This window comes from Ptychodera flava, chromosome 17 (assembly GCF_041260155.1).
Source record: "Ptychodera flava strain L36383 chromosome 17, AS_Pfla_20210202, whole genome shotgun sequence".
Classification (NCBI taxonomy): domain Eukaryota; kingdom Metazoa; phylum Hemichordata; class Enteropneusta; family Ptychoderidae; genus Ptychodera; species Ptychodera flava.
Window position 1 is genome coordinate 6607227 of NC_091944.1, and position 24713 is coordinate 6631939.

The 24713-nt window shown below is 36.4% G+C and overlaps 3 protein-coding genes and 1 non-coding gene across 9 annotated transcripts in view; 2 read left to right on the plus strand and 2 right to left on the minus strand.

The window, feature by feature from the left end:
* Positions 1-411: 411 nt before the first annotated feature.
* Positions 412-8216, minus strand: LOC139115266 (chromatin assembly factor 1 subunit A-like). 4 transcript variants are annotated; one of them, XM_070677262.1, is made up of 5 exons: positions 8099-8216; positions 5215-5501; positions 3321-3585; positions 2421-2600; positions 412-1378 (listed from the first exon to the last, which is right to left on the minus strand). In XM_070677262.1, exons 2-5 carry the CDS (start codon positions 5468-5470, stop codon positions 1153-1155), a joined length of 927 nt encoding a protein of 308 aa, XP_070533363.1. In that variant the 5' UTR covers positions 5471-5501; positions 8099-8216; the 3' UTR covers positions 412-1152. The 4 variants fall into 4 exon arrangements, with proteins under 4 accessions (XP_070533363.1, XP_070533364.1, XP_070533366.1 ...); XM_070677263.1 differs by lacking the exon at positions 8099-8216 and adding an exon at positions 7832-7992; XM_070677265.1 differs by lacking the exon at positions 8099-8216 and adding an exon at positions 7775-7991.
* A 1855-nt stretch (positions 8217-10071) lies between these two features.
* LOC139115269 (splicing factor 3B subunit 6-like) lies at positions 10072-20582 on the minus strand. Its single transcript, XM_070677277.1, has 4 exons — positions 20442-20582; positions 18873-18991; positions 11269-11407; positions 10072-10739 (listed from the first exon to the last, which is right to left on the minus strand). Exons 1-4 carry the CDS (start codon positions 20463-20465, stop codon positions 10656-10658), a joined length of 366 nt encoding a protein of 121 aa, XP_070533378.1. The 5' UTR covers positions 20466-20582; the 3' UTR covers positions 10072-10655.
* Positions 11955-12080, plus strand: LOC139116656 (U6atac minor spliceosomal RNA). The gene has a single exon (XR_011548352.1). It is a non-coding gene; the product is annotated as a U6atac minor spliceosomal RNA (small nuclear RNA).
* Positions 20553-24713, plus strand: part of LOC139115268 (tumor protein D54-like) — a 34337-nt gene continuing 30176 nt past the window's right edge. For all 3 annotated transcript variants that reach the window (XM_070677272.1, XM_070677273.1, XM_070677275.1), the window contains exon 1: positions 20553-20713. In XM_070677272.1, the coding sequence (XP_070533373.1) occupies positions 20653-20713 (61 nt within the window). In that variant the 5' untranslated portion in view covers positions 20553-20652. The remainder of the gene's footprint in view (positions 20714-24713) is intronic.

Genomic DNA, 24713 nt, shown 5'->3' on the forward strand with positions numbered 1-24713 from the left:
CTTCCACAGGGCCTTAGTTCACATTTTGCAAGCATAGAGATAGTATCTCTCTTTCTTGACACACAAATGATAGAGAATTAGTTTCAGCACATGACGGGCATTTATCAAGTTTCTGTAACACACAATTAGTTCTAGTCCACTGATGTGTCTGGGAAAATTTTCAGTGTGGATACCAATACAGAAAACATGGGTCAGCTTTGTTTTAGGCAAAAATCTGGAGAAAACTTTCTACACCTGAAAAAAAAATTGTGTGCATTATATCTTACGGAGGCAACAAAATATTGACATTGGTACTCAAAGGGGTTAACCACACATGGTTTTTGTCATCCATCCATCTCAAAATTGCCTACTGTTATGTCTTTCAGTCAGGTGTAAGATTCTTCAAAAATAACGGCATAACACAAATATTGGTACTTTACAATAATCATTTATTCAATTCAAAATTCCACAAAAGTAACATTCCTGACAAAATACAAATTTTATTACCAAAAGTGCTTGTACTTTGTTTGTCACAACCAGAAGATCAAGTTCTTGTGATGCTGATTTTCCAGGAATTTTGCGGTGATGAGCAAATGACAACATAACATTGAATTGTGTCCATGAAAGACCAGAGTTCATCATTGTTTAGAAAAGGTGTGTCTTCACAAGTTATGACTTTGTTTGTGTAATCTTCTCAACGATGGAATACATGGCAGATGCAATATTAGATTTTTTTTTCAGATATTGAAGTTCAGTTTTACTTGAAGTCACAATATTGCAAACAGAATAGCAAGATGACAGTCTCCGCGATATCCTCTACTGCTCTAAGACCTCACCATCGACATGCAAATATGTTCATCATAATCAAAACTAATTTTTCATTCATCTGTCCATTTTATTCACTGGCTCCTCAACAAAAGTCAGAAATTTTACAAATGAGTCTTCTGTCTGACCACAGCTCAGAATCACAGCTTCCAACATAGACGCAACAGCAGTTGGAATTGGCAATGCTTGTTTACAGCATGGAGTTGACATAGATTGTATCCCTTGAGTGTTCATTGCAATCACATTTAACCGTTGGAGACAGTGCAACACTGGTTGCTTGTGAGCATGCTCTATTTCACTGTGGCTTTTCAAGCTCTTATATTGCACAAGACATAGCCATTCACAGATTCAAGTGTCTGTGGTAATATCAGAATCGACTAGCCCTTCTGTTGATTGCAGCTTTATGATTCGTTTCCACTGCAGTTCTCGTTCTTTTTCCATATTTCTCAGTAATGATAGTCTCTGCCGTGAAAGCCTTCGCCTCCTTCGGTCCTTCTCTCGCTCAACATTCCTGTATTCTGGGTCTTCTCGTTTGGCTCGCATTCTTGCCTTTGCTCGCTCCTTTTCTCTCTCCCTGAAATACAAAATGTCAGTGATACTTTGTCAGATCCACACGATTATATCAACACATTTCTAAGTTATCATACAGTAATGATCTGCGAAACATGTTCCGTCAATGTGGCCAGACACAAAAAGAAGGTACTAAGATGGACTAACATGTGTCCAGTAGTCAGCCCATGATAACAAATCAGTTTTGAAGTTTACGGATGCAATGTTGCTAATTTAGTAATATCAACTGTATGTAAGTGACCTATCATAGAGTTTTCTGCTTATTGTATTTTACATATCAATTTCATTGATGCTGAAATCTGTCATTCTGTCTCTGCAGTATAAATCAAAGCGCTGGTGAAATGGCTGTGATTATAGAGCATTAAACAGCTAATACCTTACTGAATGTCTGAAGAGCAAACACTTTTCATCTGATCAAGTCATCATTATGTGGTACTGAGGACATGACTTTTCAGTCTGTACACATTCTTAGCACATCTTCCTTACTTTTAATGAGTTGTACTACTACACTGAAATCATTCAATGGACCATCATTAATAGATCACTGCATCAGCCACACTTATGGATATCATATTAAAAACATTCTGTGGCAGCTTCTTTTGAGTCCAGTGGCCATATATTATTTTGATAGGACTTTTTCAGACTTGTTTTATGTTGAACGTTGTCCTTAACCAAGCACAGTATTTTTCTGTGCCATCTCTTCACATGGTTTTTATTTAGCAACCCTATCACCATCAAGGTTTGGACCAAAACTAGTGTTACAAATTGTGGACCTGCTTAAAGGGAATTTTGGTCAAACATCTTAAACACTGGTCATACTAAATTAACGGCAATCTGGTTTAGTGCAACGTTTCTGTCAGATAGAATCATAGAAACTTTTAATTTATACTTTTTGATGTGGAAGTTTCATACACATACACATGAATAGTTGATAACAACTTCTAAATAAATTGCAAAGGGAATGAAGATAGTCCTGGTATACTGATGATGGGGTCAACAATGGGACATGTGGGATGGCAATTCCTGCATCAAGAGGGAAAGTTTACCTAAATTCCGGACATCTTCTCAGCTCTCTCTTTTTTATTCTGTCTCGTTCCCTCTTGGTTGCTTGTCTCATACATACTTCAGTCTGTGTACTGGTTGTGTTGGTATCTGGCTGCTGTGCGATGAATATCAACTGACCAGACTGCCCTTCCAGACCAAGTAAATTATCTTCATTGTTTTCACTGAAATAGGTATGACAATATGCATCACTGTGAAAAAGGTGGACAAATTCAGAATTGACATTGTTCCATGAAAAATTGATTGCAGCTTATGCAAAGCCCATCACTGAATCATTATCAACAGGTTATGTGGATTTGAAGTGTTGTGATAGCGATGAAGATACAAATCAAGGATATTTGCAATGTACTTATAGTATTTAGTAGATGTAATTTAAAGTTGAACAAGTTTATACCCATAGTATGTGGAGTTCAAAATTACATGATACCACTTCACTACACATGGGCCTACTTACCATTTTCTTCAAACTAATAAAGTTATCCCTTTTCCTGCCAAGTCGACATTTCATCACTAAGTCAAGATGGTTAAAATTAATGAAACACAACATATTCCATATGGTGTATTTTAACATAATACTGTACATTTGAAAGCTGTTGAAAACATAAACACTGTAAACTTGATTGTTTTGGACTAAAGATGCTATAACCGACCAAGTCAAGTGGGTGAAAATACGTCATATTTGGCTCACTGCCACTTTTTACTGACTTGGCTGATGGGGAAGTGGTACTGTCTGGCAGGAAAAGGGTTAATCAAGAGATTTATAAAGCACTTTACTGAAAAATCAATATTTATGTTAGTGAGATTCACATTAGAAAATATAAATTGTAATACAGAATGAAGCAGCTCATGCATTTTGAAGAATAAAATTTGATAATCAACCGCACCCTTCAGTGACATCAGTATTCCATTCAAAATGGCTGCCAGTATCAAGAACTTCAATACCACTGATAAGGTTTGTTGTTGTGCCTTCATGTTGGCTCTGGCTTGCAAGCAATTTAACTTTGACTGTTTGCTTGGAAAATCTTGTGTCAGATTCTTGGGAGTTGGCAACGTTTATCATATCATCATCATCATCGTCCTCATCATCGTCATCAACAATTGTTCCTGGTGTTTCTGATGTCTGTACTTCAATAATTGGACTTGTTACAACTGTGAAGAGAATATTGACACATCAAAAGTTATGGCTCCAGGTTTATTTTTTCGAGTATTCAACTGTCAGGTAGATTGACAAAAGGTGCATTCATCAATTGTATAATTATCACACAATGAATGTTTGTGGTTAAACGTCACGCACAATCTTCATTCTGCAAAAATGTACTCTTTTCATCATTAGAAGTTTTTAAACGTCAAACAAACAGGTCGGAAGGTACATGTAGTATACACCTCAAAGGTGAAAGACTTAAACCTTTACAAAAACCTTCCTCATTGAAACCTACAACCATTCTGTTACTAAGTCAAGATTAAAATCAAGGGTCACCCCGTAAAATTTGGTAGTAGACAAACAGGTTTTTTACTTTAAAAGATTTACCAATATTTGGAATTCAAATGGCCACCATCCCTGTGTTAACTCTATGGGAAAAATAAAATTTTTGATTTTTGAAAAGATTGAGAAAGGTTTCTAACTTCCAGAGCTTTACAATAAGTCCCAACAAGTGGCAGACAGATCCAGAACTGTTATTAACACTTTGAGTGCTGAAATTTTTCCCATCAAAACTTAGTGCAACATTTTACCTATTTTTATGAATTTTCTGTAATTATTTTGATAATTTTGGACCAAACAGACATCACATTTCATTGGCTATAGTTTATCATCAAAAGTTTGACAAAAATTTGACTGTGGTACATTTAATAAAGCGCCAAAAAATGACTTTGGCACTCAAGGGTTAAGCAAACACTTCACTCAGGTCACAGATATTTGATCAGAAACTTCAATTCACTGTGTATGAATTTTTCATCATATTTCAATTTTTTTATGTTGCTGTTGTTGTGATCTGTGTTGAATATGTAACACACAAAGTAATCTGTTGTTGCTTTGAAATAAACTATACAAGCTGGTTTTTTTTTCAAAAAGACAAAAGATCCAGGGACCTGGCTTTTGTGTACTATTTTTATGCAGCCTATCTACAGAGCAATGTACAGGAGTAATGATCTGCTACCAATGTCAATAAGAAAAACAGAACAAAAACAACTGACATAAATTACAGTAAAATTATCTTGTTGTCATGAGTCACTTCATTTCTTATTTTGCATTTCATCTTACTTCAGAAGATCTCTGACTCAACTTAAATATTTCAAACTTTGTATTCGGTGTACTTAGATCACATAGTGATGTACAGCCAAAATGCACATCCAAACAATCCATTCACAGTACTAGTAGTTATCAAACAAATGCATGTGTTATGGTATGTTACGTATAAGCTATTGAATAAAATTAAAACAGTGGAATAAAATTTACCACTTATGCTGACTACCACTGAAATGTAAAAGCGCTGCTCTAATCATATGATTTAAAAATGTGGTGCATTATTTTAAAGAAATTAAAGATGCAAGTATTATGAGAAAGGAATTGCATTTTTGCAAATATTAGTATTCTAACTGCTAGCAGGTAGTTGCTAAGATTTTTACACTGCATCCACATTAATTTTTCATTTTTAGTACAGACCTAGTATTGCCACTTGTGTAAACAGTGCAGTGTCTATGTATGCGAGTTTGTAACACTGGCTGAGAACTGCTAATTACTAGATTGTTGGTCAATCAACGCGATTATCAAACACTCACCTTCAGTCGTTTCATCATCTATTGGGGTCTCCACAATGATTTGTTCATTTGCCACATTAGTCCACTGATCGTTAATACCGTCACGTACGATCGAAGATTCTGGGACCACCGTCGTGATCATCGTTGAACTGTCAACATCATCAGTTGTCTTGCCAAGGTTCAAGTGGTCCTCTTCATTGATGATGATGACCTGCTCTGACGTGTCTCCAATCTGCAAGTTCTCCACAGCCACTGGTTCATCGCAGTCATCCGCCATAGAGAATCACCAGTGGATTACTGATGTCAATCTGAACAAGAGAGTTGCGACACAAACTGACAAATTCTGTTTGTATGGAATTAATGCTTATTGTTTACGCAAGCTATATTTGCTATTGACTAAAGGTTAATATTATGCGATTTTCAATAACATTCATTGATACTCTCTGCATCTATGAATACTGTTATGTCAAAATTACAGCCAAAATTACTAATCATGTATGGTGGGTTCATGGTGTAAGTTGTGTTTTACACATCTATGATTTTTAAATTTTACTGAACGCTTTTTGGCTAAAGCTGTTAGTATTTTAGATGTACAATTCATATGTAACTCACTGATTTTACAATGATTTTACATTAGTTTGATTCCTACTCAGTGATGTGGTGTTCACAATTAGGTAATTTTAAATTTCAATACTACCATGAACATTGATGAAATTGGGTACGTCAAGATAGTTTTGGTCCATTTTTACCCATACTATCTATTGATCAAACCACAACTCAACGATGAAGCAATTTACAACAAATACAGCTAGAGCCTAACATTGTAATCTATTGCATGATCTGTTTATTCTCTTTGTGAACATATACCGCTGTTAACGTTATGGACTCCCTCTACACTGTTGGACACCTTATTATTTTTTGCGTCAAGCCTGGTGTTATTGTGAAAAGTATGAGTTAATCACATGACTTTGAAAAGAATGAATTTCTGCCAGTCATTCGCACTATACACCTTAAGGTCTGTGTCTATCGGCACACAATGCAAATAGTTTGATTTCACTACTGGTTTGTTCCGGAGCTCTACTAACGCTGGTGAACATCTGATTATAATATTATCCGCGAGTTAACCTTTTGGCAAGTTGACCAGCCGTTAGAGTATGGTGCAACATCGCACATTTAAGTGACATCAGATACATCATAGTATTGACACTAGATAGAATCATCTAGTATCGTCTAGGTTTTATAAGTAGATATATTTTTCACTTCTTTAGTTTGATGTGGACAATGTGGCGCCTCAAAAATTTCCGATAGTAATGGTATTGATACTATATTCTAGTGTCGCCAAGGTTACATCATTAGCTGGATCCCGACAAAGTCGCAGCCATATAAAATGTACAAAAGTATCGGATAATATTGATGGTATCATCTAGTATATTATCTAGACTTTCAAAGTAGATTGTTTTTACATCTTTGGCTGGATCCCAACAATGCCTCAACCTTAAAAATATCTGATAGTATTGGATAATATCAATAGTATGGTCTAGGATTGTCAAGGCTTTAAATCTGACTTTTTACCATCTTTGGCAGGATCCCGACAATGTCACACTTAAAAATATCCTACAGTACTATACATAAATAGTATCGGATACTATTGGCTATTTTTCTTGCTCAGCATGTCATAGGTGACGTGAGTCGGAAGTCAAATAAACTAGGCAATACTTCACGATATTATCTGATACTATCAGATGTTTTTCTTGGTTCACAAGTCAGAGGTTACTTGGGTCTCTAATCACATTAACTACATGATACTATGTGATATTGTCGATGGTATCCGATACTATCAGATATTTTTCTTGTTCAAGAGGCAGCATTTGTCTCCAATCAAATTAACAAGACAATATCATTGATAGTATCGATATTTTCTAATTTTGATACCAGACAATATATAAATCCGATAATTTTAGTTTGTGCAACATCGCACATTCATGTGTCGTTTCCCCATAGAGGTGGAAATGAGTCCCACTTCCGCATCCACAGTAGTCCTGACCAAAGGTATTCGACTCTATGCAAGCAAACTGTCACTGATGCAACCAGTAATTATTCTTACTGGTTGCATCAGTGACGGTTTGCTTGCATTGAGTTGAATGCCTGTGGTCCTGACCACACATATATAGCATGGAGGCTACTACCTCCATGTATATAGCAAAGAGACCACGATTTCTTGACCCATGAACGTCAAAAAGGGCCGTAGACAGAAGCTTTGAAGGTGCACACGAGTCCCATTTCACCGTTCGATTGATAAGACTATTGCAGTCATTAACAATCAACAATGTCATGGTCATATCATGACTGAGGTGTTTTAATCTGTGTGCTACACATGCACCTTTTCGCCCCTACCTCGGACACACAAAAGAACGTCCATGCCCCAACTATCCAAATCTATGACCTATCTGTTATATAACTTTTAGCAACGGTGGAGAAGTAGGCCGCTACAGAGATAACTGATTCGCCCATGTTAGCCACGAACGGACTTCACACCAGCATAGCAAACGACAATCTATGGGTAAAGACGAAGTACAGTCACCGAGTCAAGGTCGACTGCTCTGGATATTGAAGACAAGCTGTTGCCCACAAACTCAACTTTTTGTCAGAGTCATGAATTTATGAGAGCAATTTCTGGCAGGGTGCAACCGAACAGGGTTGTGTGAACTGCGGGGAAACCTCTCGTCAGGAAATAGAGCGAATTTCCAGTGACCGCGTAGGCCTGTACATGTCGACCATGCACGACCGCCATTTTGAATCAAGCGTCAAATGTCTGTTCGCGTCTGTTCGTCTTTACCGTCAAAATATTGAAACCTATTTACATATTAACTCGCAACTTCCACAGAAAGCAGAGTATGCCACTTACCTAACTTGAAAATACGAAAATTACTGTGTGAATTGGTATAAAAATCATTAAAATGCCAAAGAGAATATTGCTATATCTGTCTGTGCGTCGCGGCCATGCATGTTAATCTGCATATGATAATTTCAGGGTTCCGCCAATCATTGTCAAGGGGCTTGTTGAAAGTCGCAAAAGGGATGCTGTCCAATTATATACATGCCACACACAAACGATTGCAGGGGATATTGCCGCAACTTTCTGAAAATAATTAGAGTGATCATATTATTTCGGTCAAAATGCGTAAGATCACCTTATTCAGTAATATTGCAACACCTTTTCAGGTAGTATGTACCTCGAAATTAAAAGACAAACTTTTGCTAAAATTGTCCACCACAAAATTTTAAACCCTTCTCTTCAACAATCAAGAATAAAAATCGGGGGTTCACTGCACAAATTTTGGTGCTACGGAAATAAATTACTTTAAAAGTTTGAGAGTCACTCTAAATATCTGTCCCCATGAGGTTTCTTGTTTATAACACTTAAAAAAAAAAAAGACAACCTGAAGTCCTGGTATCCCGTTCCCATGGAAACTGGAATATTAAGAGGGCAATTGCTCACCATATTTCTCAATTCAAAGCAAGAACATTTACTTTGTGGTTGAATACTTAGCATATGTCAAAGGCATGTATTAAATTTCAATTTAGGGAATGGAATAACTTTTGCCAAATACAAGCGTGTGATATTTTGGTATTTCCTGAGTCAATATTTCTTAAGAAAAAATTGAAAGAAACAGCTGGAGACTATCAATCATATTTTTCTGCCTCTTGTTCTTATTTGCATCATGGAACTGTAGGAAAATATTTCTCAAATCAGCATTTAGTTCTGTACTTTTTCCATCAAAGATGTCACTTCACCACTTGTTCACCTTGTCAACAAAAAGCAATCATTCAAGGGATTTCTTTCTCGCAAAGTAGGTATATAGATTTTTGTAGACTGATAGTGAAAGTGGCATTGAAAGTATATGAGGTATGTGAATATATTATCAGCTAGTATAATAGTGACAAAGCATCACAGTTATTTAGATTGTGAGTTGGACATTTGTCTAAGAGCACCAGCTTGAGGATCTATTTGATACATTAACCAATTGAGGCTAAAAATGGTATGATGCACAGGGGAACAGATATTCGGACTCTCAAACTTTTAAAATTCTTTTTTGATCTACCACATGTGGGGGTTTATTTAGAAGCTCTTGGAGAAAGAAAAAACTTTCATCAGCATAATTCTTCGAAAATTAAAAATTTTATTTTCTTCTCCATAGAGTTTACACAGGGATAGTGGTCATTTTGAATTTCAAATATTGGTAAAGCTTGGGTAATGTGTTTCCCTGGTACTAAAATTTGCACAGTGACCCCCGAGTTTTATTCTTGATTTTGAAAGAGAACAGTTGAAAGATTCCTTAAGGAAAGTTTGAGCAAACGTTTAAGTCTTTCATTTTCAAGGCACATATTACCTTAAAGGGACAAAGTCGCCCATTTTTTCATGAATTTTGTTTGATACGAGATACTACTTATATTGTTTGACATGTTTAAAAATACTGAATGAAATGGTGACTATGCATATATTCGACCCCTATTTTAGACAAATGAAACCATGGCGAAAGTGAATTAATGGTCATGATCATTAATTCATTTTCGCAATGGTTTCATGTATCATGTCTAAAACTGGGGTCGAATATATGCATGGTCACCCATTCAATCAGTATCTTTCAAAACGTCAAACAATATAAGTAGTATTTCGTATCAAACAAAATTCATGAAAAAATGGGCGACTTTGTCCCTTTAACTGAGTAGTGCATCAAATGATAAGAAAATTGTTTTTGGCTTTTGTCACTACAAGCCAGCAAACTAAAGTACAGGCACAGGCAAAATCAGAGCAATCTCTGCAATAGATTTCGGTCAGCAAGTTAAAGGCGCAGGTAACACAATAGACACGATGGCTTATGTCTTCGTACAAATGATAGCATATTTTTATTGTTTAAACAATCAAAACATAGTACACTGATATTTGGAAATAGGAAATATAAAACCAAATTATTTAAAGAATGAAAACTTATGGCTGATACATAAGACAGCTGATTTGAAAACACAGAGTCATTTGGTAGACTGGCAAACATGGAGTTCAAATGCTAATTTGAAATGTTTCACAATGATTTCTGACTGTTTGAGACTGAGACTGATTCAGAGGATACTAAACAACAACCTGTGATGGTCATAAGGTATTTAAACAAAGTTAAACATGAAGAACAAGTACTTTTGGATTGAGAAAAATTGCGTGGCAGTACACGTATACAGCTACATGCAGAAGTACAGAGCGTTACTTCTGGTGTGTCCTGATTCGTGCACTTTCTTGGTGCCTAATAAGTTAAGAAAGCTCAACAGATCAGCCAATTAGAATGGCATTTACAAGCTGCCTATGCTAAGTGTTCCACTTTGAATATATGGTAGTCCCCTAACATGCAACCCCTATAATACCATCGAGAAGAAAAGTCCCCTCCCCCTCATGGAAAAAATAAATATCTGTTTCATTTTTTGTCATTAAGTCCATATTTTGCTTTCAGTCTGTCAAGTTCATCTTTCTTCTTTGTTTGGTCCATTTTCTTGAAAGCCTTAAAGAGAATGTGAAAAGCATAAAGTCAATGTCAATTTGACTGGATATTGGTGAAAGGGACAACAGGGGATTCCCAAGCCATTCTGGAAACTACAAGCATATTTTACATTCATGAACTAGAATCTGACAATCTGAATTTACTGTATGGTTGCTAAAAGTGTCCAGATAATGAAAATGTTAATAATCAACTCCAAAACGATCACGTTTACGATACACTCTTCCAAAACCACAATGAGAACAGTTCTTGCTTGATAGCATTCAAAAAGTCAAACCACAGAAAAGAAATTTAAAACTATCATTATCATATCAGCAATCCTCTAAGGATTTCTTGTAAACATTTGAATGTCAATGAAATTTTCTGAACAGGTGAGTGAGGCCGCTGATATCAATTGAATTCAGAAAGAAAAGAAATATAAGCTTAAGAATAGAAAAGACTTTCTATTTTTGGAAACTGCAGATTCTAAAAGCAAGTTACAAAGAGATAGAGATGTAACATGACAATACTGTGACTGATATCACTGGCTTACCCTATTTGCTTGATAGTAGAGTACCACAAGATATCTGTTACACACATTGAAGCCTGATAAATGATCACACGCATTTTTGGCATCAAATATATCTTCGTAGATCACGTATGCAGTGCCTTTTGTTTCTGGGGTGTATCCACTAGTGTACAAGAATAGAAAATAAGGAAAGTTAGAGAATGGGCAAAACAAGCAAAGCTAAGAGATATAATAACATTTCTGACATTATGCTTGGACAATAGTTTGCATTTTTCAACCAATATTTTATAATATGGAAACAGGCACACTATTTTTAATAATAATAAAAAATATTTTCCTCAAGGTACCATTTCATTTTAGCTGTTTAAATCATGCTCCAAATCGCCACATTTATATGTGGTATGTACAGATTCACAGGCATCAGCCTCCCTACCCCTGGGGTAATTATGCAAATGTATTCAATACCCAGAATGCATCTGTAGGCTGTTTTGAGAAGAAAAATTGAACTATAGCAAAAAAAACAGTCTCAAAAATCTACAGAATAGCGTACTTGTACTTAGTATCTTCTATTTTTAATTGTTAAAATGTAACAATAATACATTGTTAGCCACAAAACTGCTACCCTGGAAAGGTGGTCAATTTCGTAACTCTGGTTAGAGTTTTGCTTTTTATAAGTGTTTATATAAATGGCAAAAGTTACCATTGATATTGTGTTGTATGAAAGGAGAGAAGGTTAGCACTCCCCTTGATAAGGACGGAATCGCACCTTCGGGTGCAACAACACATATACGGTTAAGGCATTGCCACCTCTTCGTGGCATCTAACCATGTTTTTGTCACAGAAGCCATTGCCAGCATTAATCAAAGGAGCAGATCACCAGATGTATTGTTCAAGAGAGAAACAACCAAATTAGCATCAATACTTGCTGGAAAACCTAATCTTCCTGCATGATAATTTGATGTACCTGGAAATTAAACCTCAATGTTGTTTGTTTGCAGCCTTTGATGTCAATCCATGGCATGATTTACATGAAAGTTTTGAAAACAGTAGACACCTTGATGCAAGTTTGAATTAACTCATTTGTCCCTCAACACATCGTGACAATAGCTCGTAGTGCCACAAAAATGATATGAGCCCCTTCATTTAATGACCTAAACATAACAATTATACATATAATGAGATTAATGACAGCAACTTACAAACAACTCTGAACAGCACTGACAATAAGATTACCGTTTTTGTGAACTCTTTCAAAATGATGAAAACTTCTTGCATACTGTAATCATCTGATATTACTACTTTTGGGAGTACAGATTGTTGCAAACACACATGTGTAGCCAGTATGTGTATGCACTGTGTTTCAAATTTACTCAATTCAGGAAATATAGCACTAACTCAGGGACAAAACGCTACTCTATTATACAGTGTTCTCCACGAGGGGTTTTTGACGGGCGGTGCGCCCGGCTTCTTTTTGTCGCCGCCCATCTTTAATTTCGCCCGCCCACCTTTTATCTCGCCCGCCCACCTTTGTTTTCTGTAGCCTAAACTGTTTTCACAGTCAGTTGTCCGAACAATATCTGAAAGCCTATTGTATAAAAATAGTGACAATAATCACTGTTCGCTCCCATAGAGTTATCAAAGCAAACCAACAATTGTATGAAATATGGACATACACATACAGACAGACTGACATTCACAGACTGGCACAGAGTGATGACATTGACCCCAAATGTGCCTTGGCCCATGAAGAGTGATAAAGATATAACAAAAAGCTGAATGTAATGATAAAATAGTTAAGTATAGGCCTACAGACACTGAGGGTGAATATGTTACAGCAATTTGATTAGTTTCTTTTCGTTTTCTACTTCTGTGATAATTTTTAAGACAATCAAACTGCAAGGCAGTTTTAATATGTATTGACAAACATGTTATCTTTTACAAGCACACAGCAAACTGTTCATGATTTTTCATTTACAATATTTGACATAGACTGAAATACATAACATGCAACCGATATTTACATTTTGCCCATGCACCAGATACATGGAGAGGTTTCAACATACAATCATCAACTCCCCTACAGGGAAAAGTAAACATTGTTTTCTTCCAGAACAGCTGGTACATCCACATCTGGAGCAACTTAACAAACTTAACCAATTATACAAGGATGATGACACAAGAGATAAAGTTAAGAAATTTAACTGTGGTGAACTTGACTTTTCCTTTCAAATCCTTACCTAACTTGATTGACATCTTCAACTAAAATACACTGCATGGTTAATTGCACACAAAAATACATCAGGGGTGTACCATTTGATAAAAGGGGGTTGTCTGGAAGATTGATGAGGAACATTATCTTTTTTATCCGATACATTGTACATTCTTTTTTTCCCACTATCAGTGTTCTCCCTAGGCCCTTCAAGCATCACGTCTCCGTGACGCTTGCCTTGATTGCCGTGACGCTTGCTACAATGCCGTGACGCTTCAGATTTTTCCCGACACCCTTGATTGACAGCCCCACTTGACAGCTCAGTGTATTCATTGGCATGGGACATCTGCCAAAACTAGCCTTATCAACATTGTTTTTAGTCCTGAATAGACTTTTTCATGTCGATTGACGGGTTTACATTAATCAATTGACACGTACATAGGTGTTGAAAAACACCGGACGAGCAGCACATCGGTGTGCCGTGACTTTGATCATGTTGGTTGAGCGCCGTGTTAATGGCCGTTTATCGTGGGAGAATTTACAGTGACGTAGACGCCGTGAAAATGCTGGTGGTCAAAGCTATCGGACAAAATAGCGACCCTCAAAAAAGGTTTGTAAGGCGTCTATATCTGATGACGGTTTGTTCTACATGAAATCTCCATGGCAGCATTGCGAATGTAAATTTGTATTTTAATTATTTTTCTGTTCTTGTTGTTGAGACAAACGGTGAAAGTATCAGAGCAAGCAAACGGTAAAGTTCGTGGGCTGCAACGTTACGTGTACGTCATATTACGCTACGCTGACTTGACCTAGTTTCGCGATGTTGGGGTCACTGTCATTTTACAAGTTTTTTTTGGCTAATTCCGCAATCGTTCTTTTTGCATTCTTGTCATCTTTTTTTTTTATTTCGCACAAAGTTTTTAAAAAACATGAGTTTGGATTAACTTTTTGGTCGCGAAATGATGTCTACTGTGCCATGTGACGTAAACAGGTCGGGCGATTTCCAAGATGGCGGTCGATGTGTGGGCTTTGAGCGTTTCGCGCTGTTTTCAAGTTCAGGTCTCGTTTCAGGTTCGCTAAGGAGGCAAGTTATTAAACGACAGGTGTTTCATGATTTTGGTGACGATCATCCGTGTAAATACGTCTGAATTTTCTGTTATGGTAAACCGTAACAGTTCCTCTATTCATGGGGACCGTGACCGTAATGTGTTATATGTGCTCAAAAACTCGCTGGGTACACAGCCCTGATTGTGTGGCTTCGTTGCTCTGTATAATTTCGTAAACAAGTGACGCAATGTTTCATCGCAAATGTTTCTCCATGCAAGGAGAGTACGAGTTGAATTTTTACAACTGAAGTTGGACTGTTGTATGAATTAATTTCAGTTCATGGTGCCCCTGATATGTATGTTCATGCAGCAGTGTGTAAGTGAAATAAAAGGCATATTAAATGACTACAATTTGCAGTGACTGTTTTTATGTGTGTATGTATTTAAATATATGTTAATGTATGCATATTAATTATGTAAATTTTATGCAAATTTCCGACATGCTTGCCCTTGATCCTAGGGAGAACACTGCACTATCCCACCTTTTCTTTTTGACAAACCTTCTGTGGCTGATTTTTTTATTGACATTTGTTTGGATTTTTTGCAAAATCTGCCAGGACTCCCCCCCCCCCCCCCCCCCCCCCCCTCCATCACTCTTTAACATTGAAAAAAACTTTGAATATATTTGTTGGAAACAAAACCTGCTGAAATCACCTCAGCTATGTTTTCTCTTTTTTACCGCATTTCAACACCAATTACAGTTCACCATTTCAAATGCTTACTGAATCACCGCATTATCTTAAACATAGGGCCAATGTCCCTGAAGCTACTATAGACATGGATACAAAATTAAGTATTTCCTGACTGTATGAAATCATCTCACTAAGGTCATATTTCAAATGCTTACTGAATCACCGCATTATCTTAAACATAGGGCCAATGTCCCTGAAGCTACTATAGACATGGATACAGAATTAAGTATTTCCTGACTGTATGAAATCATCTCACTAAGGTCATCCTAGGGACCTGTTAGCCAAATATTAAAGCTGTCTGACCAGCGGTTTTGAAAAAAACAAGCGACCCAATAGTCGACAGAGCTCTGCTGTGTTATGTAGAGAGCAACTTTTCGTGTCATATGTATTGATGTCAGGTTGAGATCTTTGATAGCTCATTTCAGGATGGCCTGACCTAAAATGGCAAAATTAGCTGCAAAAATACAAAATTGATGATTTCATCATAAATATGTGTAAAAATGTATACCAAATATCAAAGCTATCACATGACTAACTTTTGAGAAACAAATATTTTGACCAAAAACGGCAAAAATTGACCCAAAAATACAAAAATTGAAGATTTCATCAAATTTCACTATATCACACTAAGAAAACCCCTAGGAACCTGTATACCAAATATCAAAGGCATCAGACAAGTAGTTTTTGAGAAACACATTTTTTGACCAAAAATGGCAAAAATTGCACCAAAAATACAAAATTGCAGATTTCATCATATATTCTATATATCATATTTAGTTTATCTGTAGGAACCTGTATACCAAATATCAAAGCTGTCAGACCAGCGGTTTTGATGAAATAAATTTTTGACCAAAAATGACAAAAAAATTCCTTAAAAATACAGATTTGCATATTTCATCACAATTTGAATAAATCCAAGTTGGGTTATCCCGAGGGACCTGTATACCAAATATCAAAGCTGTCTGACCAGCGGTTATGAAGAAGAAGATTTTTTACCAAAAACGCCTTTTTTGGCACTAATTTGCATATTTTCAACAATATCAAAAAATCAAAAAAAGCACAATCATTTCAGGTCAGCCCAAAGTACTTACATGTAAATTTTTCATGTAATCTGCTCAGTGGTTATTGAGTTTTTCAATTTTGACTGTTTTTACATTTTTTCATTTAATTTGCATATTTTTGGCAATGACAACTTCATTTGAACAAAATCTCATCTACAGCCCATCATCCATGTACACACCAAATATCAAGATGAAATGTGCAGCGGTTTTGGAGTTTTTGATGTTGACGGACAGACATACAGACATACAGACATACAGACATTTTTCTAGCCTATAAGAATAGCTTCCATTGCCATATATACATATGGCTATGGGAGCTAAAAATGACAGCAACTGACAACGTCGTGTAATAAAGAGGGGCCGTTCACACATCTGTCGGTTTGATTTGTGACTGCATGCAATCCTCAATGTTCTCCCCAAGCCGTTTAACAGGATCGGCCCCGATCCTTTATTTTTTTCGCCCGATCCTCTTTCATATCCGCCGACACTCTTTCGTAAATGTGGTTGAAGACCTATTGTTTCTCAGCGGCGATTTTGTCACGCTTTTATTTCAGCGAGCTTTTAGTGTGAAATGGCCGTAGTGCCGATGAACATTGGCTAAGACTTCAATTCAAAAAGCTTGAAATGTGTAAAGCTGCCGACCGTACCATACAGACATCGTCCATTTCATACAACAGACACGGTACAAGGCTCGGTGTTGCATTTTTGCCAGCGGGCACTCAGTCAAAGCATCTATACTATAGGCAACTACCATTGCCGCCAATGTCTCATACTTGTAAGGATCCGAAGGTCAGGAAAAGTGATTTCGATCAGATGTGGCTAAAATCGTACGATTGGTTGACACAAATATCAGATGCAAAAAAGTATGGTTCGCGTGTTCAGGTCATTGCGTATCCGAGCCGAGTTAGCCATTTTGAGATCCGTGTACGTCCACTTGACGTTGAAGCCATGTGTGTCACTTCCTGTCACGCATCCGTAACTTGCATGCGATTCACTCGATTGACTTTGAAAAGCAGTTGCGTTTGATCAAGTTTCAAAATCCGTGACCGTTTTAAAATATTAAAGGCACAATGAAATGAAGTAAAAAGAAACTGCACGAACTAAAATCATCATTCGTGTGATCATCCGAATACAGCAGCTATGTACATACGGTTCTGTACTGTATAGTTCAAAGGTCGCGTGTGATCGAGATCAAGAGTGCCAGCGTGCTCCACACAAACATGCATGGCAGCCTACGCTGCGCCGTTGTCAAAGTTTTGTACGTTTGCCGAACTATGAGTCGATGAAATTTCAAATCTTTCTCTTGCAAATACCTGGTATCATTTTTTTTCGGGCCTCTCTTTATTATGAATAGAGATTTAAAGTCAACTGTGTTTCTCTGCAGGCATGCTCCGCTGACTCCGCATTGTAACTTAGTGCAAATATTCAGTCCCGTATCAACTTATCAGACGTTCATTGCTTTACCAATCGGGCTACAGACAAACATATAGTAACAGAGGATCATATGAAAACGTGCCACCATTTGCCATCGATTATTTCGAACACTGATTACTTCTCATGTAGGCCTACTTTTGAATTTTCATGTTGGTATTGTGCAATATATTTACTAAATTGTGTATTGTTTGTATTAGTTCAATGTTTTTTTTTTCACTTCTGATGTTTTATTATTTATTTAATGAAAATAAAAAGGATTTAAATTTAAAAATAAATTGTGTAGCTTGCCATTTATCACTGCTGAATGGAGAAAAATATTAAAAACGTCAGAAGTATATCTCATCACTGGAATGCCTTGTGAATAGCCCTGGTGATATGTATATTGTATGCAAATATTATGCAAATAAATATGCTAATTAGCCGCCCGCCTTTAATTTTCATTTGTGGAGAACACTGTTATATATGGGAACATTACCCAATTCATGCTCTTTTGATTGCAATTTAAAATTTTATAAACTCACCAGTACAAAGGAGCCAATGTTTTCATATTTGCAACTTGATTTTTAAAAATATAAGAACTAGAGAAACTGTGACTGTTTTAACAATTTGGACACACAAATTATATTTTTGAGGCACGGGTCATACCTTGAAAAACTATACGAGCCCAACACAGGTAATCAAGTTGACGATGTTAGCTTTTGTTTCATGGATTGACTGGTTAGGACTGAAGAGAAGATTTCAGTAAGATTGTATGATCTCTTCAGTCACTGGAGAAGGTAAAATAACTACAGATGATTGCCAACTTTTGATTGAAAAAGATCTGTCAGTGTTTTGTTTTGTTTTTTCAAAGTTTTTGTTCATTTTTAACTAATGGATCTTTGTAGAGATAGTGCTCATCACATCAACTTTATCTATGACTGTAAACCTCCTAACAGTATGTATCTCCTAACAGTATATTCACTGCTAACCACTATGTCAGTAGAAGCAGTGAGACAAACATGATGAATCTCTATGTTGAAAATTCCCCTTTGTATTCTTCAGCCATGTTACCTGATGAAAAACTGCAAGTCTGCCACAAAGCATAAGACATCAGCAAAGTTGTTTTCTATGTAAACATTATACTTACACTCTTATTTGCCTTATTGCTCCATATTTGCCAAATATATCATACATTTCTTCAGCGGTAATCTTGTATGGTAAATTTCGAACATAAAGTATACGGTTAACCTCAGGAGGTAACCGAACCTGTAAAGAAAAAAGAAAGTGACAAAGTGATTATAAATGGACTAAAATTGGTGTCACTGGTTTTGCATATTGCTATTCCTAAATCTTTGCCGTACTTTGTGGTTTGAACTTTGTCACAGCACAAATAGTATACATAATTGACAAAAATCATGTTCAAAAACAATGGCTTTCTTCCTGAAAAGGGTAAGGTGTTGATTTCAATTTTTTAATGAATTACTCAATGCAGACTTTTGTTGGCTTTTGAAGCATCATATTTGTGCACAATTTTGATTTCAAAATTAGGTGTATTCAACAACAGGAGGCTAGCTGATGATCATGCCATCTTCTTTCAAAAAATACTCTTAAAATATTGATATCAACAAGCAACTCACCATCATATCATCTCAAAATTGAAAATTTTCTAACTCTGGTATTTGATGTTTGCGCATTCTTTTTTTTGAATATGGCCTTTTTTGCTGTATTGAAAACTTGAAATTCAGTTTACAACACATTTGAACTTGTAGTGGTTCAATCTCTATTGCAATTGTGTTGCAAAACTGAACTTCTAAATCTCTCCTTTCATTCTTGGTGTAGATTTATTATCCAAGTACATGATGTACGACTACATGTAGGACTGCATGTGACTTTGGTTTGTGCTTATGACACATCTTTTTGGCAACTTGCGCTGTGGGTAGGATTTTAATGTTCATCATATTGTCTATGGTCTATACGTTCAGTTTTTTTCCCTCTGGTTCAATCACTTGGGTCCAATGGTGATGCTGGGCAAGAGACATGCTGCCAACAATAGATTTTAACTGGTATTAAAAATGGAAACTGTAAAAAAATTCTTGACTTGCTCTACTGCTGACATGTTATATATCAGAAGTCTAATTTTTAAGGTATTATACTTATAGAGTGATTCCAGTTCTTCAATTTTCGTGCCAGTGTTTGTTTACTAATACTGGGTAGAACAGACCATTTTTAAATATACAAATATACTAGTATGCCAAGATGATACACTTGTCTCTGAAGGTAGTGAGAAATCAGTGTGCGAAGGAAATTTGCAGGCGATCAAAGTAGCAGCCTATGCCATTTTTGTTATGTTTTCAGGGAAATTGGGGAATGAGGCCCACAAGAATACTGGCTCTTAACTATTACTCGACCTCACATGTGACCTCGCAAGACAGGTTTTGTCCATTGCTAGTCCATGGTTTTATAGGAAATTAAAAAAAATGTGGAATAAACCATAGACAGTAGTACAGAGTAGACCGATCGATGAACGCATTCGTGATGTTCAGATCCAAACAGCCACAATGAAAATGAACATAATCACTTAATATAAGCGCAAAACACTATGAAATCCAGACACCAAATCTGATAAGTGGTGTTTGGATAAAACTGGCTCACATGTGGTCGGTAAACTGTGGCTTGAACCGTATAAGTAGAACAAAATACCTGACGTGATACTTACGTTCTGTCTCCTTTGCATCGCCATCTTGCGGAAATGTGACGCACAGAAATCAAGTCTCGTAAAATATCGCCGACGTCTCTCAACGAGAAGATGATGTAATTATACGATACACGCATGCGTAATCACTTGGAGAGCGAAAATCAGGAAGTTGACGAGAACCTCACGATTTTACCTTGAAAATAGAAAGTGATCATTTCGTACAGAACTGGAAATGGGCTCAAAGAATAACCCACCGTCATATGATAGGATATACCCAGGTGTAGCTACAACAGGTGAGTTGTAAACCCCTATTCCAAGTTTTTTCTCGGAGAAAGTGCCATTCATTTCACAAGTCGACGTCACATGTGTTGTATACGTGGAGGATGAAGACACTGCACCGTACAGCTAACGACAGTAACGTACGGTGCAGCGTACATCCGTGATATCCGTACTCCGTAGGTTACAGCCTGGCATCAGGTGTTCAACAACAGCGTTACACGTTCGATATCGCGTTTGCCTCAATCGAGCTAGGCCGTTTGCCTGACTGTTCGCCAACACCGTTCACAACTGTTTCAGTCAGCTCACTGACTGGTCGCTTACACGATCCCATTGCCAAGAACAGTCTTCGGTGTACGCCCGTTCAAGTCCACTCTAACGAGTCTAAGTGTTTTTAAGCTTTTCAGAATTTACGGATTTGATTATCATCCAAGCTATTGGAATTAGTCTAGTATCAATGACCACAGTGTTTGAATGGACCAGACAGTGAGTTGATTTGTCGCTCCGGATTGTAAAGAAATGAATCGCAAAACGATAGGTCGTAATTTTTTTTCTAAATCCAAAGTCTGACGCCCAGGTAACCATCCCAAACTAACTGCAGCTGCAGTACCAACAATTTTTCTACCGCTTTTAAACATAGACAGTAGAGGGGAAGAGTCTTTTTGGTTGGAATAATGCAGCTTTTTTGAAATGTAAAAATAATAATTATCATCAGCAATCCTATTGACTTGTGTAATTTATTCAAATGCATATTTCTCGCTATGCAGGCATTCATGTATTATGTACAGTACAGGAAGTATCAACAATTGACTGTTCAAATTAATTAGATAATGTTATAGTGATGCATTTTTGATATATCTCTGGTTCGTGAAGCAAGTGAAATACACATGTTTTGAGAACTCATAAAGGAAGTTATGTAAAACGATTTATCAGGGTTAAAGGCAAATATTGCCATCTTGATATCACATCAACAAACGATTGTACCCGCTCAAAACAAAGTGCTACATACTCCACTGAATGGAGACTTTAGTTTTAAAACGGCACCATTGTACAAGTGTTATAGCCACAAACTGATGACGTCAAATCACCATACACGATACACAGTGCCATAATTACAAAGCGTCTGTGTTTTGTGTACGGCGATTTGATATCATCAGTTTGTGGCTATACAACTTGTAAAATGCAGCCTTTAAAACTATTACCTTTTTAGCAAAAATGGTCTTCTCACTGTTACCTGTGCCAATATTTTTGTAAAGTTCAGGTTTCATAGAAATTCGACAGTATAATTTCATCCTATTCAATGCAGTGTATAAATTCTATTAATTATTGACTTCACAGTAAAGTCTTGAAAATTATATCACCTTCAATATTTGATAGATAATCCTTTGTCCAAATGTTCTGTCTTCCCATCTTACAATGTTTGATTTAAAAATATTTATTTGCAAGTTCATTCAAGTTATCAACTTATTGGAATCCTTGTATTTCAAAGTGTTTCAAAGCATGACCTTGCACCATATGCAGACACTTAAATATCCACCCTCCTTTTGGTAAAAGGAGTTCAGTGACCTCTTCTCTGACCTTGCATTCCTAACAGTCCACCTGACAGTGAAAGTATCACAGTACAACTGTGAATTTGTTTAATAACATGTTAAAAAAACAGCATAACACTAGATTTAACAAAGTAATTTAATCTTGTTTCCTATGGCATTCTAAAGTAGAAAAAGTTCACTATGGGGGTGTGAGCACTAAAATGAATTTCAGTTTTTGTATCTCTCCAATTTGAAAAAAAGATTTTTTCAAGCAAAAGTACCAGTACTATGAGTTATAAATAAGTTCTGTACGGTTAATACAGTTAAGAGCCTACTGATAACCCTACTCATATATTCCAATCAAAAATGCACTGAGTTAGTTCACCAACATCCCCTGCATTATGTTGATGAAATTAACTAATGATGTTGAACAAAGAATTGTATGAAGAATTGTATAGCAAATGGAATATTTCAAGCATTTCATAAAATGTTGTTATCAATTAAATAAATGGGTCATCTCCATGGCTTATAGATTCACCAAACTTACCATAAAACCATCTGCCCATTAGTTTTGAGGAACGATAATGTGGCAGGTTGAGTTTGTAATACCGGTTATAAAATGTAGATGAGCAGTTTTGTTATCTTTAGTAGCCAGCTGCATGTCTTATAAGTCTCTATCTCTATCCACCAGGGTGTGAGGAAAATGACAGTTTACTCAACCATCTGTTGATTTTTGCGATGTGTGAAATGAGAATTATGGATTTAATTATTTTTCACTCAAAGCGAGTTTATTTTTGAGAGAAGCAATGGCTCTATCTTGTGCTGCGTAAAATCTGGGTGAACTCCCAACCTTAGGTCCTATAAGCTGACCCATTTTAGTCAATATACAGGTCCATTTACGTAGTGACCTACCAGGTATATCATTGTGTTAATCCATTTCTTCCCCAACGGCAAGGTTGAATTTTGTTAAAAGAATGCACAAATTTCATTGACCATGTCACAGCTATCTTCCACAAGTTCCTAATCATAATAAGCAATCAATTCAATGCCCATCATTGACTAGTATAAATATTCATATTATATGAAAGATCAACTTTACAGTACACTTACTGTTAATGTCTGTTTTCTACTTTGTAATATTTTTGGAGACATCAAGAGTGATAGAATTGATATTCAACAATTCACCTTGGTACATAGGGGTTTCAGGAACAGGAGCTTTTAACTATTCACTATTTTTGTAAAACTGTTTTGTTTCATGTCAATGCCAGATTTGTTGTTCTTCTCCCCAAGTGCTGTATGTATGTTGATATGCTATTGTATTCAGCTTGTCAAATCCGCCTGTACATGTATAGACAGTACTGTTATTGTTGACAAGTGAAATTTATGTTAGTCTCAACTAAAATTCAAATGCGAATAATAACTGTGCCCTTTACAGTTACACTGTACAAGCTGTCTTGACAGGCTGAATAGTGGATGTTCAAAGAGTGCAGTGGGGAGTAGAACAAAAACTTTCAAAGTACATGTACATACCAAAAAGTGAAGAAATCATCAAAAGTTACCGCTGCTGTTTTTCCTAACATGTGAAAAACAACTTCTGATTGTAGTGTAATTTGAAACTACAAAACTTGTCATCACAGAATTTCTGATCATTTGCTCTCCTTGCATATTGTGAATACCCATTCCATGTAATTGTAGAGTTTTCCTGAAGTGACAAATTGCTGTACTTAACCAAGATGTAAATATGCAGCAACACATGTCTTCTTTATTAAAGTTTCAAAATAATGGAGACCCTGTCAAGTGTTCCAGGTAGTAAGTATATACTGAAATCATGAAAAATGCAAGTTTTGTTCAGAGATATAATGTTGTGGGTGGACAACGGAAAGTGCATGTAGCTTGTATTCTATCATCGCTGTCCTAGTCCTCCCCTGAGTAGAAATCAGACATGGCAATCCTATTAAAATGGTTACAGGTATTATCTCTGATTCCATTCAGATAAAAAAAGACAGATATTCGTCACAAATAATTAATTGGACTGTACATTGCCATGATATCATGGGGACGCTATGACTTCTCAGCCACTAATGGTCTCTTCAGGAGTTCGTGCATCACTCGTTTTCTTCAGTCGTAATTGAAGCCATGAAATCTGGAGGGAAAACTGCCAAAACAGTGGGAAATCTCTTGTGCATATGAAAGTATCAGTACATTTGGATCAGAATTTAGAGGAAACTGTCACCAGAGACTTGTCTTATCTTTTTGAATAGTAAAAGGCGGTAAACTTGTAAAAAATGTGTGGTCACACTGGATAATGGGAAACAATTGGTGTTTCTATACAAATTCCCTTGGTTATGTTCACACAGTCCGTATATTGCTCTCTGCCTCAATTAATATTGTGGGTGCCTGGGACAATTACCTAGAGCTACATGTGTACTTATATTTAAGTTAGCATTTCCTGAACAGTAATACCATGTTACCATGGTAACATGATATT

Coding starts and splice junctions, on each gene's coding strand:
- LOC139115269 (XM_070677277.1), bottom strand. CDS start 20,465: ATGGCGATGCAAAGGAGACAGAAC. Junction 11,408..18,872: donor GCAATAAGGCAAATAAGAGT/GTAAGTATAATG, acceptor CTTGTACACTAG/TGGATACACCCCAGAAACAA. Junction 10,740..11,268: donor TCTACTATCAAGCAAATAGG/GTAAGCCAGTGA, acceptor ATTCTCTTTAAG/GCTTTCAAGAAAATGGACCA.
- LOC139115266 (XM_070677262.1), bottom strand. CDS start 5,470: ATGGCGGATGACTGCGATGAACCAGTGGCTGTGGAGAACTTGCAGATT. Junction 3,586..5,214: donor AGATGATGAAACGACTGAAG/GTGAGTGTTTGA, acceptor TTCTCTTCACAG/TTGTAACAAGTCCAATTATT. Junction 1,379..2,420: donor AGAAGATGTCCGGAATTTAG/GTAAACTTTCCC, acceptor TTTGTATTTCAG/GGAGAGAGAAAAGGAGCGAG.